Here is a 16,837-nt window from a genome sequence, read left to right as displayed (position 1 = left end):
ATGGTGAGCAGTGACAGCTTTCTGGCAGGACAGCTCAGGCAGGTCCAGACTGGAATCTGAATATGCCTAAGATCATCCCTGCAGCCAAGGAAGCTGCCATCGACTCTGATCTGCAGTTTCCATGTTGCAGCACACGTGACAAGCTATGACCTTAGTCATTTGATGGACAGCATAAGCACAATGGCAAATTTAACAATTATCATTCAAGGCATACACAGCAATTCAGTGGGTTTAGTTCCCCTTTAAATCCCTCTTGAGAGGTAGCACTGCTCTTCAAGGTGTGACATGGTCTACGTCAGTGATGGCAAACCTTGGTACCCAACCTGTTTTTTTAGAACTACATTTCCTATGATGCTCATGCACTCTGCAGTGTATTTGAGCATCATGGGAAATGTAGTTCCAAAACATCTGGAGTGCCAAGGTTGGCCATCACTCGTCTAGGCACTCTAGTTCTGTAGCCTCAGAGATATTTTATCTGCAGTATTAGATCATCAAATACAGATGTGGCCCACTCCTGCCGCTGAATACGGTCATTTTCAGAAGAAATGGAGTGCATGCCTGGGAACTAAAATGCAAGTTTGCCAGGTCACTACTGTGCTACTAGGGATAATGATATATCTGCTGACATGTACTATGAGGGCTATCAAACACTAGTGTGTTGATCTGTCTTTTAGTGCACTTGTAAAATGTAGATCAACGCATAAACACACATAAAAACAATTGTGTCTATATGACCATTACAACTCTGCGTTAACCTGTGCTGCGTTAAAATGCAACATGTATGTATTTTAAAGCAAGGCATATAAACACGTGTAAAAACGCACATCAACACAGCGCAGGTTAAAAAAAAAAAAAAAAAAAAAAAAAAAAAACTTTACGAGTTAGGGACAAAATGAATGACAAGCAAACAGGGACAGGATATGATCTCACAGAAAACACGCATAGCATTTTAACATACACTCAAACGCACGTCAACATGCTCCTACTGTCTGTTGGTCTGTACCTCCTTCACCTTTTCTGCTGTCCATTGATCATTCCTCCTACCAGTCCATTAGATTATCAGCGATTAGAAGGGCACATAAGAAAAAAGGAAGCGAAGTCTTGCTCTTCTAGCAAGATGCCCATTGGCAGTAAAAAAAAGCGGGTTTTATTTCGGGATCTGAATGCGGCTGCATTGTTTTCAATAGAGACATCCACAGAGGTGCGTAAGTAAGCATGCACTGCATTCAGATCCCTAACACACAATCCATAAAACTGTGTCTGTGGTATACGTATACATGTACACAATGAAAAAACAAAACTATTTTTAAACATTATAAAAAGAATTACGCAATAACTTTTGCTCCTTGCTTAACGATTAGTAAAAATGTTGTGACTTTAACATTATAGGTTCTCTTTAAACATATGTTTAGCTGTTGCCTGGAATTCTGTTTTTAGACATGACAACTGTTTCAGTCAGGAATCAGTATACAGGAAAAAACTTGCAGTCAAAAAATACCCAATTATAATGTCACCAAGCCTGTCTGATTCGAATGAATGCATGATCACCACCCTAATATAATCTATTTGATCCTTTTTTTTCAAATCCAATGTTGATGTTTAACATCTTAAAATGTATTAATTATTGGGACTGTAAAACATGCTAATAATGAACAAAAAGGAATGCCTAAATTATTCAAAGATAAAAGCTACCATAGCAGCTTACTCATGTTCATATGATCAACATGACACCTATGTTTTCACTGCCATCTTACAAAGTTTTCTTGGCAGTTAAAAAATATCACCTTGAGGTTACACACAATCTGGTAAAAATAACAAGCTAAAGCCAGCCCATAGATGTACTAAAGTTCTGCCGTTTCTGCAGGGAACAGCTGAATTTCTATTCATCTAAGGGCAGGATAATTGTACAGAAATCCATCTCTCGATCATTTTATGTACAACCAGCCTGTTGGGTTTCGTTTCACCCAACCAGTCCCGCCAGCTATAACCAGCAACACTGATCATTGTGTTTTGAAAACAGTGAACTCACCCCGCTGTCTGAATATGATAGCTCAGAGGGAGGAATTCTCCCACAAATATTGAATGTATTGATGGGGAGAATCAAATGATTTCTTTCATTCAACTCGCTGGTTAAACCAAAAAAAAATAAAATGCATCATCTATGGCCTGCCTTAGTATTATAAATAAGGTTAAGGAGTGTGTGTTACAAAAAACAGTCACTTCCAGCGCTAATAGGTCTTCCAAGGTGTGGAGTAACAGAGGTCACATAAAATGGTGGTGTGAAAGGTATACATGGTATCCCAAAACTAGGTGGATGCTGCCTTCCTCAGATGGAGTAATTCGAAAGGAACTACAAGGAAAGCAGAAATGGAAGGCGCGCACACCTAGTGCATTACCAGAGATAATTTAATAATACATATTTGTATAAAAGTGGGTACTCACAAAATGCAACTGACAAAAGGCCATAAACATAGTGCATGGACAGGCACAGAACACGGGGTACAGCTAACGCGTTTCGGGGGCACACCCCCTTCCTCAGAGCTAGGCTAGTCTCGAACACCATGGTTAAGCGCTTTTATAGGGAAGGGTGGAATTGAAAATTCATATTCTCCATGTTTTGTCTTAAAAAAAAACTGCAAGTAGAGAAAACAGTATATGTGTATGAATAAGTTGTATGTCCTGTTATATACAATTAGTATAAGCCTGTGGATCCTGCCAGAAATACAACAAGCTCCTAATTTTCTGCTTGGGCTGACAACTCCATTTCCTGCGATGAAATCTCAAGCAACTTCTCCTGCTGGACTACAGAACAGCACTTGATCATGTTAGGAGATAAGCTGAGGGGGAGGTCCAGAAGGGAAGAAATCCAGCAGGGGTAACACACTGCTTGGGATTTCAAAGCAGCAAAGGCACCCTATTGTCAGCTTAAAAGAGAAGTTACAAGCTGGATTTCTGGCAGATCCATGAGTATTTTTCTCTACTTGCAGCCTTTTTATAGGGACAAAACAATGGGAGATGTACATGCATTGGACAGATGTACTGAATATGTTTTTTTGCCCAAACTTTAACTTAACAAAAGATTATTGATAAATGTTTAAAAATGTGTAAAAATGTATCCTATCGAATTAAACCAAAAAAAGGTTTAGGGTTACACGGGATTAGGTGTATTACAGTTTTTTTTCTTCTAGCTTAAACCAAACAAAAGAATGCCAGATTAAATCCATGCAATGGCATCTAAGTAAGATACTTACAACACTTTTGCACTACATCCCAGGCAAAGCAGTTCTTTTAATTGATACCACTGATAAAGTTTTCACCTTTTGCATGTAATAGCAGGGTTTGTCCAATTTTATACATTTACCTGCTTATTAGTATTATATAGAGGATTTTTATTTCACCTATGTCATATTCCAGGTGCAACAGTTATTCTAGTATTCATATTTGATATTCCAAATGAACATTTCAGTATTTATCAGTGGTCTTGTTTTTACTGAAACATCTTTGATATGTTGGTTTTTGCTTATATTTTCACATAACTATTGAAATATTATTATTAGACCATTAAATTATGATTTTTTTTTTAATATGCTCACAAATTAATGTGAAACATTCTTAGTCTTGTTCATACTAATATGCTGGCTTTAGGCTCTATGAAAAAATGGATACTAATTCCATGAAGGGAAATGGGGGAAAAGGGCTTGTTTAGCCTTTAAAGTGGTTGTAAACCCTGCTTTGTAATTTTTACAGGCAAGTCTATAAATAAGACTCATCGGTAGGTAAAATGAATATCTCCTAAACATGCATAGTTTAGGAGATATTCACCCTTCATGCAGCCACGGACATCAGCAGAGCAGGCGCTCTGATGGTGGGGCATACCGTAATGGACCTTCAGAGCTGGTTACCGAAACCGAGGGCTCCCGTGAGGTCATCACGGCTCCGGCCACTCACAACGTCAGAGCCCGCGAAACCGGAAGGAAAAAAAAACGTGACAGGGCGCCGCTGGGAGGGCTTCATTCTGAGGCAAGTATTTCATAATGTGCTAGTATGCAACGCACTAGATACTAGTGCGTTGCATACTAGATACCTGCGGATCAGGTCTGAATTTTTGCCTGAATTTGCACCTGAAAGAGTCAAAGACGCAAAGGACCCTTTTCCAATTCAGACCGTGGAGCTGTGTTAACAGCTCCATTCAGAACCGGTCATACTCTCCTGTCAAGTGAATTGGATGTGGGGAAACCCGCATCAGTGTGAACCCAGCCTGAACCTTTTTTTCTTATGTCATTGTTTCCCAAACAGAACGAGTTGGGTGAAATACTTAGGCTGCCATGTTTCCCACCATCATTTAGACCGCTCTATAACTCAAGCAGAACCCTGGGGTCATTACCCCATCACTGCCATTACATTTTAAATTCAAAGGGAAAGCTTGAATTAGAGTGAGGTTTGGAATGCAAAGGCTAAAAGAAAAAAAAAAAGTCGGGAAACACACCTCTCCTCTGAAATAATTTTTTTTTATTATTATTATTATTTCAAAACACACTAACCATCCAAACACCTCTGACAAATATGCAGACCTCGGATCAGACAAGCGTGTGCAGCAGTTTCTAGCAGCTTGCTGCATTTATTTATATCAGCTTTTCGTGAGCCTCCTGCATCAGTGATGATGAGCTGCAAATAATTACATAGGCAAGCATTAGCCCTGAGCTTCTGAAGTCTATGCAGCTCACCAGTACTGGGATCCAACACACAGCAGTACACACTCATCAAATCTAAGGTGCGTAAGCTTAGTAATTAGAGTGGTCTGGGAAAGATGGGCTTTTAGACTAGGATACCAGTAAAAAAACAGTTAACAGTAAAAATAAATACTGTCTATTTTAGAATTTGCATTTATTCAAATGTATTCTATACATTTAAATAGATCATGTCAATATTTAAACCAAATAATAGACATCCATTACATTGACATATCTATATGAATGTTAGACAGAAAATTACAATATGATATAAGTAGTTCAAACCTTTGCTGAAGAGTCCTTAAATTCACTGAGGTTGTCCTGTAGAAAATGAATGGAGATGACACGTAAGCTGGCATAGTTGTCAGTAACCAGGGCCATGGTTGTGACCTTGACAATACAGCTACTCCTTTGAGAAGGGGGAGGGAATAAATCTTTTGATGCTGTTAATACTGAACAAAAAAAAAACAACATGGAAACAGCTATATACTATAATGAAACAAATTAAATATGCATTACACAGAAATAAAATTTGTGTCCCATTATATAGAAAAATAAAAAAAATAAACATAATGTAATAAGAGAAGTGTGTTTAATAATAAAAAAAAAAAAAAAAAAAAAAAAAAAAAAGTTGAAAAAGCTAACCAAGGTTAAACTGCAGCTCTCTTTGGCACCCAATTGGGTAGCCAATGTTGAGGCTTTTAAAAGTTATTAAATGAAATTAAAATGTACAATGTGATAGCTTCTATAGAAGTCCAATGTGTAATCAAGTGTGTTCTGTCAAACCATATTACCTTACCAAAATAGCAAAAGAGAAAAACAAAAATGAAAAAAGTGCTGAATCCCATGACAGTTGCAAGGCACATCTTGGCAATCCATGTTCCTGGACAGAAGTGGGGCACTTACAGTTTTAGTGGCTCATCACAGAAGGGAAAAAAACATAAAAATAGATCCCAATGAAATGGAACATCAAACAGTATAAGGAGCAAAGGGTGCATGGACTTAGCCACCCAGTCTTCACTGCAGCCTATGCACAACATGATGATGCTTGATGGCCAAGGGACTGCTCTTCAATTGATGAGAAGACAATTATACAGCTGCCAAATCTGCTTTATTCGGTAATGCAGGGATCAACAGGTAATGGGGATATTATACACTTTCCAGGATACAACAGAAGCCGCATGCTTTTTCGTATTATGCAGCTAGGACAGGCACGTTGGTTGATCACGAGACTTGACTGTGGAGCCACTCAGGATCCTATCCTCGAAGGCACATTTCAGCCAGATGAAGCTCTGAAGAATGCAGGAGACACTCTTTATATTCCCCTCAGGATCCAATCACCATATTCAGTGCTCTCTTCCATCGATAGAAAAATAAATTTGAGTGAAAAAAAAAATCAAAAATCAAAAGAAAAGGAAAAAAAAAACAAACAAAAAAAAACTTTCCACGACATATCTTGAAGGTTTGCTTGTAGCTTTTTCACTCACTTATAGAATAAAAAAACGGACTGCTTAGAAATATTGAGGCACTTTGGAAAAAGCTCTCTTGCACAGATTTTCACTTTCACTCTATGTACAAAAATATATTTGACTGCTAGGTCCTTGAAGATTGAGCTTATTTTTTTGAGGGTTTTAGAAAAATAAATACTTTGTAAAAAACTGGAGTCCATATAGGGCAATTTCAAAAATACAAAATATCAACAAAAATAAAGGAAACAAAAAACCTCCAGCGATTTTCCAGCAGACTATTGGCACCCAACTTGAAGGAAGATGGACTCTTGTGTTCCACACAGGTCAGCCTATTATGGATACAGCCTTCCTCACGCTATACTAACCTTTACTGCTGAGGAATGTGATGGAGAAGAATGCGTATCAATTTTGCGTCGTTTTTGTTCTGTAAAAAAGCAAAAAGAAAAACATGCATAAGATACAAAAAAAAAAAAAAAAAGAAGAGAAAAAAAAAAACGTAGGTCTTTAAAAACAAGTCAACGTAAAAAAGGAGGGAAATAAAAAAAAAATCAATCACTTGTGGTTTATAGGGACTGAAATAATGCCTATGGATCAAACCTATATACAGTGGGGACGGAAAGTATTCAGACCCCCTTAAATTTTTCACTTTGTTATATTGCAGTCATTTGCTAAAATCATTTAAGTTCATTTTTTTCCTCATTAAATGTACACACAGCACCCCATATTGACAGAAAAACAGAATTGTTGACATTTTTGCAGATTTATTAAAAAAGAAAAACTGAAATATCACATGGTCCTATGTATTCAGACCCTTTGCTCAGTATTTAGTAGAAGCACCCTTTTGATCTAATACAGCCATGAGTCTTTTTGGGAAAGATGCAACAAGTTTTTCACACCTGGATTTGGGGATCCTCTGCCATTCCTCCTTGCAGATCCTCTCCAGTTCTGTCAGGTTGGATAGTAAACGTTGGTGGACAGTAGGGATGAGCCGAACACCCCCCCGGTTCGGTTCGCACCAGAACTTGCGAACAGACCAAAACTTTGCACGAACGTTAGAACCCCTTTGAAGTCTATGGGACTCGAACGTTCAAAAGTGCTCATTTTAAAGGCTAATTTGCATGGCATTGTCCTAAAAAGGGTTTGGGGACCTGGGTCCTGCCCCAGGGGACATGTATCAATGCAAAAAAAAAAGTTTTAAAAACGGCCGTTTTTTCGGGAGCAGTGATTTTAATAATGCTTAAAGTCAAACAATAAAAGTGTAATATTCCTTTAAATTTTGTACCTGGGGGGTGTCTATAGTATGCCTGTAAAGGGGCGCATGTTTCCCGTGTTTAGAACAGTGACAGCAAAATGACATTTCAAAGGAAAAAAAGTAATTTAAAACTACTCGCGGCTATTAATGAATTGCCAGTCCGACAATACACTTAAAAAGTTCATTGATAAAAACGGCATGGGAATTCCCCACAGGGGAACCCCGAACCAAAATTAAAAAAAAAAAAAAAAAAAAACTGGATGTGGGGGTCCCACTAAATTCCACACCAGGCACTTCAGATCTGGTATGGATTTTAAGGGGAACCCCGCGCCAAAATTTTTGAAAAAATTGGCGTGGGGTCCCCCCAAAAATCCATACCAGACCCTTATCCGAGCACGCAACCTGGCAGGCCGCAGGAAAAGAGGGGGGGACAAGAGAGCGCCCCCCTCCTGAACCGTACCAGGCCACATGCCTTCAACATTGGGAGGGTGCTTTGGGGTAGACCACCAAAGGACCTTGTCCCCATGTTGATGAGGACAAGGGGCCTCATCCCCACACCCTTGGCCGGTGGTTGTGGGGGTCTGCGGGCGGGGGGCTTATCGGAATCTGGAAGCCCCCTTTAACAAGGGGACCCCCAGACCCCCCCCCCCCCCCCGTGTGAAATGGTAAGGGGGTACCCTACCATTTCACAAAAAAACTGTCAAAAATGTTAAAAATGACAAGAGACAGTTTTTGACAATTCCTTTATTTAAAGTCTTCTTTTTTCCATCTTCTATCTTCCTTCGGTTTCTTCCTCCATCATCTTCTTCCTCCGATCCTCTGCTTCTTTCACCGGTGTTCTCGTCCGGCATCTCCCTCCGCGGCATCTTCTCTTCATCTTCTTTTCGGCCCGCTCCGCATCCATGATTGGATGGAAGGCTCCCGCTGTGTGACGCTTCTCTCTTCATCTTCTTGTCTTCATCTTCGTCGACCACTCCGCATCCATGATGGCATGGAGGGAGGCTCCCGCTGTGCGACGCTTCTCCTCTTCTGACCGTTCTTAAATAACGGGGGGCGGAGCCCCCCGGTGAAGCACGGGGACTTGACGGGGACTTCCCTGTGGCATCCCCCGTGACGTCAGAGGGGGCGGGGTCACCGGGTGGCCCCGCCCTCCACTATTTAAGAACAGTCAGAAGAGGAGAAGCGTCACACAGCAGGAGCCTCCCTCCATGCCATCATGAAAAAGTAGCAGAAGATCGGAGGAAGAAGATGATGGAGGAAGAAACCGAAGGAAGATAGAAGAAAGAAGATAGAAGATGGAAAAAAGAAGACTTCAAATAAAGGAATTGTCAAAAACCGTCTCTTGTCATTTTTGACAGTTTTTTTGTGAAATGGTAGGGGTACTTTGTACCCCCTTACCATTTCACACAGGGGGGGCGGGATCTGGGGGTCCCCTTGTTAAAGGGGGCTTCCAGATTCCGATAAGCCCCCCGCCCGCAGACCCCCACAACCACCAGCCAAGGGTTGTGGGGATGAGGCCCTTGTCCTCATCAACATGGGGACAAGGTGCTTTGGTGGGCTACCCCAAAGCACCCTCCCAATGTTGAGGGCATGTGGCCTGGTACGGTTCAGGAGGGGGAGGCGCTGTCTCGTCCCCCCCTTTTTTCCTGCGGCCTGCCAGGTTGCGTGTTCGGATAAGGGTCTGGTATGGATTTTTGGGGGGACCCCTACGTCTTTTTTTTTTTTTTTTTTTTTGCGCGGGGTTCCCCTTAATATCCATACCAGACCTGAAGGGCCTGGTATGGAATTTAGGGGGACCCCCACGCCAGTTTTTTTTTTTTATTCTGGTTCGGGGTTCCCCTGTGGGGAAATCCCATGCAGTTTTTATCAATGAACTATTATGTGTATTGTTGGACCGGCAATTCATTAATAGCCGCGAGTAGTTTTAAATTACTTTTTTTCCTTTGAAATGTCATTTTGCTGTCAGACTGTTATAAACATGGGAAACATGCGCCCCTTTACAGGCATACTATAGACACCCCCAGGTACGAAATTTAAAAGAATATTACACTTTTATTGTTTCACTTTAAGCATTATTAAAATCACTGCTCCTGAAAAAACGGCCGTTTTTAAAACTTTTTTTTTGCATTGATACATGTCCCCTGGGGCAGGACCCAGGTCCCCAAACACTTTTTATGACAATACCATGCATATAAGCCTTTAAAATTAGCACTTTTGATTTCTCCCATAGACTTTTAAAGGGTGTTCCGCGGCTTTCGAATTTGCCGCGAACACCCCAAATTGTTCGCTGTTCGGCGAACAGTTGATGTTCGAGTCGAACATGAGTTTGACTCGAACTCGAAGCTCATCCCTAGTGGACAGCCATTTTTTGGTCTCTCCAGAGATGCTCAATTGGGTTTAAGTCAGGGCTCTGGCTGGGCCATTCAAGAACAGTCACGGAATTGTTGTGAAGCCACTCCTTCGTTATTTTAGCTGTGTGCTTAGGGTCATTGTCTTGTTGGATTGTAAACCTTCGGCACAGTTTGAGGTCCTGAGTACTCTGGAGAAGGCTTTCGTCCAGGATATCCCTGTACTCGGCCGCATTCATCTTTCCAGTCGTCCTGTTCCTGTTCCTGGAGCTAAAAAACACCCCCACAGCGTGATGCTGCCACCACCAAGCTTCACTGTTGGGACTGTATTGGACAGGTGATGAGCAGTGACTGGTTTTCTCCACACATACTGCTTAGAATTAAGGCTAAAAAGTTTTATCTTGGTCTCATCAGACCAAAGAATCTTATTTCTCACCATCTTGGAGTCCTTCAGGTGTTTTTTTTTTTTTTTTTTTTTTTTTTTTTAAGCAAACTCAATGCGGGCTTTCATGTGTCTTGCACTGAGGAGAGGCTTCCGTTGGCCACTCTGCCATAAAGCCCCGACTGGTGGAGAGCTGCAGTGATGGTTGACTTTCTACAACTTTCTCCCATCTCCTGACTGAGCTCTCTGGAGGCCACTGTGCTCTTAGGAACCTTAAGTGCAGCAGAAATGTTTTTGTAACCTTGGTCAGATCTGTGCCTTGCCATAATTCTGTCTCTGAGCTCTTTAGGCAGTTATTTTCCCATTTGCTCTGACATGCACTGTGAGCTGTAAGGTCTTATATAGACAGGTGTGTGGCTTTCCTAATCAACTCCAATCAGTATAATCAAACACAGCTGGACTCAAATGAAGGTGTAGAACCATCTCAAGGATGATCAGAAGAAATGGACAGCACCTTAGTTAAATATATGAGTGTCACTGCAAAGGGTCTGAATACTTAGGACCATGTGATAGTTCAGTTTTTATTTTTTAATAAATCTGCAAAAATGTCAACAATTCTGTGTTTTTCTGTCAATATGGGGTGCAGTGAGTACATTAATGAGGAAAAAAATTAACAAATGATTTTAGCAAATGGCTGCAACAAAGAGTGAAAAATTTAAGGGAGTCTGAATACTTTCCGTCTCCACTGTAGGTCAGTGTGTCTGAAGATAATGTAAACCACAGCCCTCTAAAATCCAATTTCATTGGGTTATGAATACTAAGAATGAAAGATGTGTGATATCACCTATAGAAGACCCTTGTGTAATCAAATGTGTTCAATTGTGAGTCCTTCTTGTTGGGGTACAGGTTAAACCTTTATAATTCAAGTGTCTGTGCAACCAAGCAAGCTCATGTTTTGAATCCCAGACAGGAAGGAGGTGAAAAAAGCAATATAAACCTGTCAGAAGTTTTAATTCTCCTGTCCGAAAAAAGTTTTAGCTTGGACAAAACAGAAAGTAAGTAAATTCTTTAACAGAAATAAAGGTCGACTATTTTTTTCAAACCCCACCTAACTCTCCATGTTAAAAATGAGTTACTTGTTAAAAAATAAAATAAAAAAATTATATACATGATTTTCTTGCGTTTTTACTGACTGGAGGGGAAAAGGGTTGGAGGGTTTGGAATAACGAGCCAAGCAGATTTTTCTGCAATATCCATACAGTATTTAGATAATATTTTTTGTATTCACTGTACCCTACAGGCAGTTGGGTCATTGACAAAAATAATTTTTTTTGACCCATGCGGTCTCTCCTCAACCCAGAATGCCCCAGTTTTATGCAGCTGAGGGGCCATGAAACAACACAGAGGGTTAAGACCTGTGTCCCTCAAAACTTCAAGAAAAATATTTTGTGCCAAGTATCAAAATCTTAAAGGAGTACAGCTAAAGCTCGTTTGGCTTTACTTCTCCTGTGGAGTGCAGTTCATTCTTTACTCCTTTGACCAGTTTTCAGCAGACAGCGGGCTGAAATCTGCTGATGTCACAGAGCCGGTCCAGGATTCGGGATCCGCCCACATGCTTGGATCGGCTCAGCCTCTCAGCGAGCTGCTGAGAGACTCAGCTGGCCACTGAGAGAGACTCAGCTGGCCGATCCCGCCCCCTACACAGCCCAGTGCTCCAGTGACAGTCACCAGAACTCTGCTCTCAGTCTTAGTGGTGCCAGTGGACAGACGCAACATTGGACCGATGCTGTATCCACCTAGGCAAGTATGGTGATTAAACAAAACCTCTTAATTCTGGTTTCGTCCATTGTGAGACACAGGGGTTCAAACAGCCAGGACGTCCAAAAGCAAGTGACAATTTCACAAGAAGAAACTGGGAACCGTCTACAACTTTTGAATGATCAATGCCCAATTCTGAACCAGATAAGGTGAAGCCCCCTGCAGGAGGGGGAGGGGGAACATTCAGCAACCTAAGGGAGGTCACAGAAGAACAACAGATGATCAGATGAGGACAGAAGAGATCAAAGTCAACGGAATGACAGTCCCTGCACCAAAGGAACAATGAGTCTGAACTAGCGGTGAGGCTGTGAAAATCAAAAGCCCACCAAAACAGGTGGAAACTACATGCCAAAAAAAAAAAAAAATAGACCAACAACGTGATGTGTTCAACAGAATAATAAAAAAAAAAAAAAAAAAAAAAGTTGGAAAACGTCCCCATACAAACACATCGCAAGAGGGAACCCTGAACAAAAAAACAGGCCCAAAGGGGAATACCAGCCAGTCAACAAATAAAGGCTCAAGCTTTATGCAATTCCTGCTGAGGTATACAAAATTTGACTTCAACTAACAAGTGGGAATGGTGCTGCGCCAATCCTAAAATGAACTCTAATCAACGGGTGTACTGGATATCCTAGAATAGGGGGCTTAGCTCTTGCCTTTACTGAGGCATATGGTGGTGGTCCTGAACACAATGAGGAATATAGCACTGTGTGAACATGCAAACAATATATGCATGAGAAATTGAGGGGTGGAGCCCACCAAAACAGAATATATATATATATATATATATATATATATATATATATATATATATATATATATATATATAAATATAAATATATATAAAAATGAAACTATAGTGAAGTCTGAAATAAATTATAAAAAAATTTTGCAGTAAGGCGGTGATTGCCGCTATAGCATTTAGTGCCAGTACAAAGTGCTATAAATTAATATACGAGAATTATTGTAGTTCAAGCAACCGTGATTCATACACATAAATAAATAGCTCAAAAATAAATAACATTAAAGCGAATAGTGCCAAATAGTACAATGTTATACTGAATGTCCAAAGTGATCAAAATAACTGTGCATCGTGCAATATAGTGTCCAGCGCCAGCAGGGGGTGCTCAAACTTAGAGAAACAATAATACAGTTTAATAAAGGTGACTTGGTGCAGCAAAAAACAGCTTCAATGCTTCATTAGTGATGAGAGACAATAAAGTCGTGCAGAAAGCAGCTGGATATAGATATCATTTGCTTAGAAGAGTGATGGATGTGAAGTGGGGCCAGTTTCTTGTTTGGGTAGGGAACAGAAAAAATTGATCCAGGTTGTTCTTGTAGGTCAGGCAGTTGACGTGTGTAACACAAGGGCTTAAACAGTACCCACGGATTAAGGATTCTTCTGGATAGGAAAGTGAGAACCCAAGTGGGGTAGAAATCTGGAAAAGGAATCCCTACATGGGCAGGTACAAAGAACCCCAGAACACAGGAAGCCCATGAAGACCTTGGAAGTCGCACTGGTTTGTGCACTAGCACAAGGAGGAGAGTGAGGATCAACAACAGCTAGATACAATGGGTTAATTTGTGGAGTAGGAAGGGTGTCCTGGGCATTTAAATGTCAGGGAGAAAATTGCTCAAGGACCCAGCTGGATGTGCAAACATCCCCTCACATGTAGAACTTGTGCACCTTCAGCCACAAGGTTTATTAGAGGAGACAACTGATCTTGGCTTCAAGCCCTACAGGCGAAGTGGGAGATAGGCTCTGAAGGCCTACAGGTACCTGGTGCTGAAGCAGATGAAATGAAATTACACCAAACCTTTCGCAGACTGCTGTTGAGGGAGGGGCACATGCTGGCCACCTGGCCATTGCTAGTCATGATGTCAAAAGCAGGGCTGAAAAAAGACAACATCCCTCAAATGCCAATCAGTTTAGATAACTGTTAGATACAACTTAAGTGTCCCATCTACGCAGAGTGCTGAAAAATAAAAAAATAAATAATCATACCCCTCTCAGACTCCGATGTGTCAGATCTGGGAACAGGCGACTTCAAGGACCCAGCAACGGCTGTCTTATCTCCACTTTTAGAGCTTTCCTTTGTTTTTGACTCCTTCAATAAATCTCGCTCTCTAGAGGGCTCCTTCTCTTTTTCCTTGTCTGCAGCCAGTTTTGCCTCAGTAACAGTGGTAGTAGCTTTAGATTTGTCTTCCTTCTGGGTTTTTTCTTCTTTCTTGAGTTTCTCTTTTTCTTTGTCGGATTTTGGGGTCTTTTCTTTGACTTCTCTCGGCTTTTCATCTTTATTTGCCCGATCTTCCTTTACTTTATCTTTGCCATCCTTTCCTGGTGCCTTGATCTCTTGTGGGGCAGCTGGAGTCTTCTCCTTCTTGTCTTTCTCTTTTTCTTTACCAATTTTATCTTTGTCTTCTTTTTCTTTAGTAACTTTGCTAAAAAGGAAAGAAAATGATACAATTAACCAAACCCATCAAGGTACAGAAGATTTTTTTAAAAAAACATTCTCACGCCACGGGTTATTGCCGAGTTTCTAGATAACTAGAAGTCTCCATATTACAAAAACACACTGTATATTTGGGCAGTTGCAATTATTTAGGCCCCTTTCACACTGGGGCGGTAGGGGGCGTCGGCGCTAAAACAGCGCTATTTTTAGCGCTGTTTTACCGCGGTATTCGGCCACTAGCGGTGCGGTTTTAACCCCCCGCTGGCGGCCGAAAAAGGGTTAAAACCCCTCGTATAGTGCAGCTATAGCCGCGGTGTCCCATTGATTTCAATGGGCAGGAGCGGTTTAGGAGCGGTGAATACACCGCTCCTTCACCGCTCCAAAGATGCGGCTGACAGATTTTTTCTTCTCCTGCCAGCACACCGCTTCAGTGTGAAAGCCCTCGGGCTTTCACACTGAACAAACAGCGGAGGCTGTTTAGGGGCAATAGCGCAATAACACCTGCAAACCGCCCCAGTGTGAAAGGGGCCTTAGTGTCACACAATAATTGTGCTGTTGTTTCTAAAATCTGTATTTTCAACACAAAATACACTCAAAATGTTGAGGCTTAACATATTTGCTATCTATTTGTGCACTTCCGATCTGCTTGCCTAGGCAAAAGTGGGAGCAGGTACCTGCTCCCAGAAAGAAACCAAAAAAAGTTCAGGAGAGAAGGGGAGGGGAGAGGCGAGGAGGGGAGGGGAGAGGCGAGGAGGGGAGGGGAGATGCGAGGAGGGGAGGGGAGGGGAGGGGAAGGGAGAGGCGGGGAGGGGAGGGGAAGGGAGAGGCGGGGAGGGGAGGGGAAGGGAGGAGGGGACGGGAGAGGAGGGGAAGGGAGGAGGGGACGGGAGAGGAGGGGACGCGGAGAGGAGGGGACGTTTGGTCGGAGGATGAGCAGAATCCTCCATAATCTTCAGGTCTAAATTTTAACGTGTGAGAAAAAAAGAGGTTTCGAAAAAAAATTGTATAATTGATACAAACTGGTGCAACGGCTATGTATATGATGTAAAGACCAATAACAGTTTATGACCTTTTGTGCAAACAGTGATACCACTATGTGTACTGTGTAACAATAAACCATGTTTATATATTCACAATAAAGTATTAAAACAGAAAATAGTATTCTGTTTTTCACAAAGCATAAATATACTAAAAATTAAACAATTCATATAATATCTTCAGCTAAATAAAGTGTCCTGTGCATAAAAACTCTTCAAAAAAATCCACATCCTAAGTGAAAGAAAAAGCCTGAAAATCTGGTCTCCATTTATACAGATAACAATACTCCTCCTTCAAAATCTGCTAAATCACTTACCAGAACTAATAAACCAGCAAATGCACAGTTATATCTATATGCAATTCTCATGGGCACCAGGGATCTTTCCACCAAAAACATCTCACACAGTAATCCAACAACGATGAAACTCCATGCTCCAAAAAAGGGGTATTATAAAGGAAAGCAGGAGCTCATAGAATAACTAAAAAAATCTTTTATTTAATAAAACAAATCAATTCACTTACACACTATAAACTGGCTGTATTACAATATATTTTACCAGCACGTTTTCGGCCGCATCCTCAAACCGTGAGTACGAACTTAGCATGCATATGGAAGTCACATCAAAGGCCCCGCCCTACTTGTTTCATCGACCAATGTCCTCGAGGGGTGGAATCACAAGGCGGAGCCTTTGGTGTAACGTCACCACACACACCAAGTCCAGACTCGCGGTTAGAGGATGTGGCCGGAGACAGGCTGATAAAATATATCACAATACAGCCAGTTTATATTGTGCAAGTGGATTGAATTGTTTAAATAATGGGATTTTTTACATTTACCGTAAAATCCATTTCTCTGGGTTCATTGACAGACACAGCGCCCCATTATTCAGAACAATATGTTATACCGCCCCCTACAGGAGGACAGGCAGAAAAAGACTTGGCTACGCCTTTGGGCAGTCCCAGGTGGTATACACCCCCTCTTTGCTACAGGCCTTCAGTTTAATAACAAGCAGTGTCAAAATATGAAAACTCCTTAGAGGGGTGGGTGCTGTGTCTGTCAATGAACTCAGAGAAATGGATTTTACGGTAAATCAAAAATCATATTTTCTCTTTCATTCATTGACAGACACAGCGCTTCATTATCCAGAACCATAGGGACATCGCAAAGCAGTGCCAAACATGAGGGGTGGGACAACAAAAAATCCCAAGGCTAACACAAGAGCCAACCAAGTAACAGGTGCTCAACACCTGAACATTACCACTTTCAAGAGGGAATAGACCCTCTAAACAGCAGCCTGCAAAACCTTGCGGCCAAAAGAGGCATCCGCAGTTGCAAACATCCACTTC

General features: G+C 41.3%; 1 protein-coding gene across 1 annotated transcript in view; it reads right to left on the bottom strand.

Annotated features, from left to right (window-relative positions):
- The window catches only part of THOC2 (THO complex subunit 2), a 251,420-nt gene that overhangs the window by 83,577 nt on the left and 151,006 nt on the right, over nucleotides 1-16,837 (bottom strand). The window contains exons 31-33 of the mRNA XM_073599433.1: nucleotides 14,005-14,441; nucleotides 6,565-6,623; nucleotides 5,016-5,051 (exon numbers count right to left, since the gene is read on the bottom strand). Of these exons, the coding sequence (XP_073455534.1) occupies nucleotides 5,016-5,051; nucleotides 6,565-6,623; nucleotides 14,005-14,441 (532 nt within the window). The remainder of the gene's footprint in view (nucleotides 1-5,015; nucleotides 5,052-6,564; nucleotides 6,624-14,004; nucleotides 14,442-16,837) is intronic.

Source organism: Aquarana catesbeiana, linkage group LG09 (genome assembly GCF_042186555.1).
Source record: "Aquarana catesbeiana isolate 2022-GZ linkage group LG09, ASM4218655v1, whole genome shotgun sequence".
In the NCBI taxonomy this organism is placed as follows: domain Eukaryota; kingdom Metazoa; phylum Chordata; class Amphibia; order Anura; family Ranidae; genus Aquarana; species Aquarana catesbeiana.
Note: the sequence above shows the minus strand (reverse complement) of the source record. Positions and strands in the feature narration are given on the sequence as shown.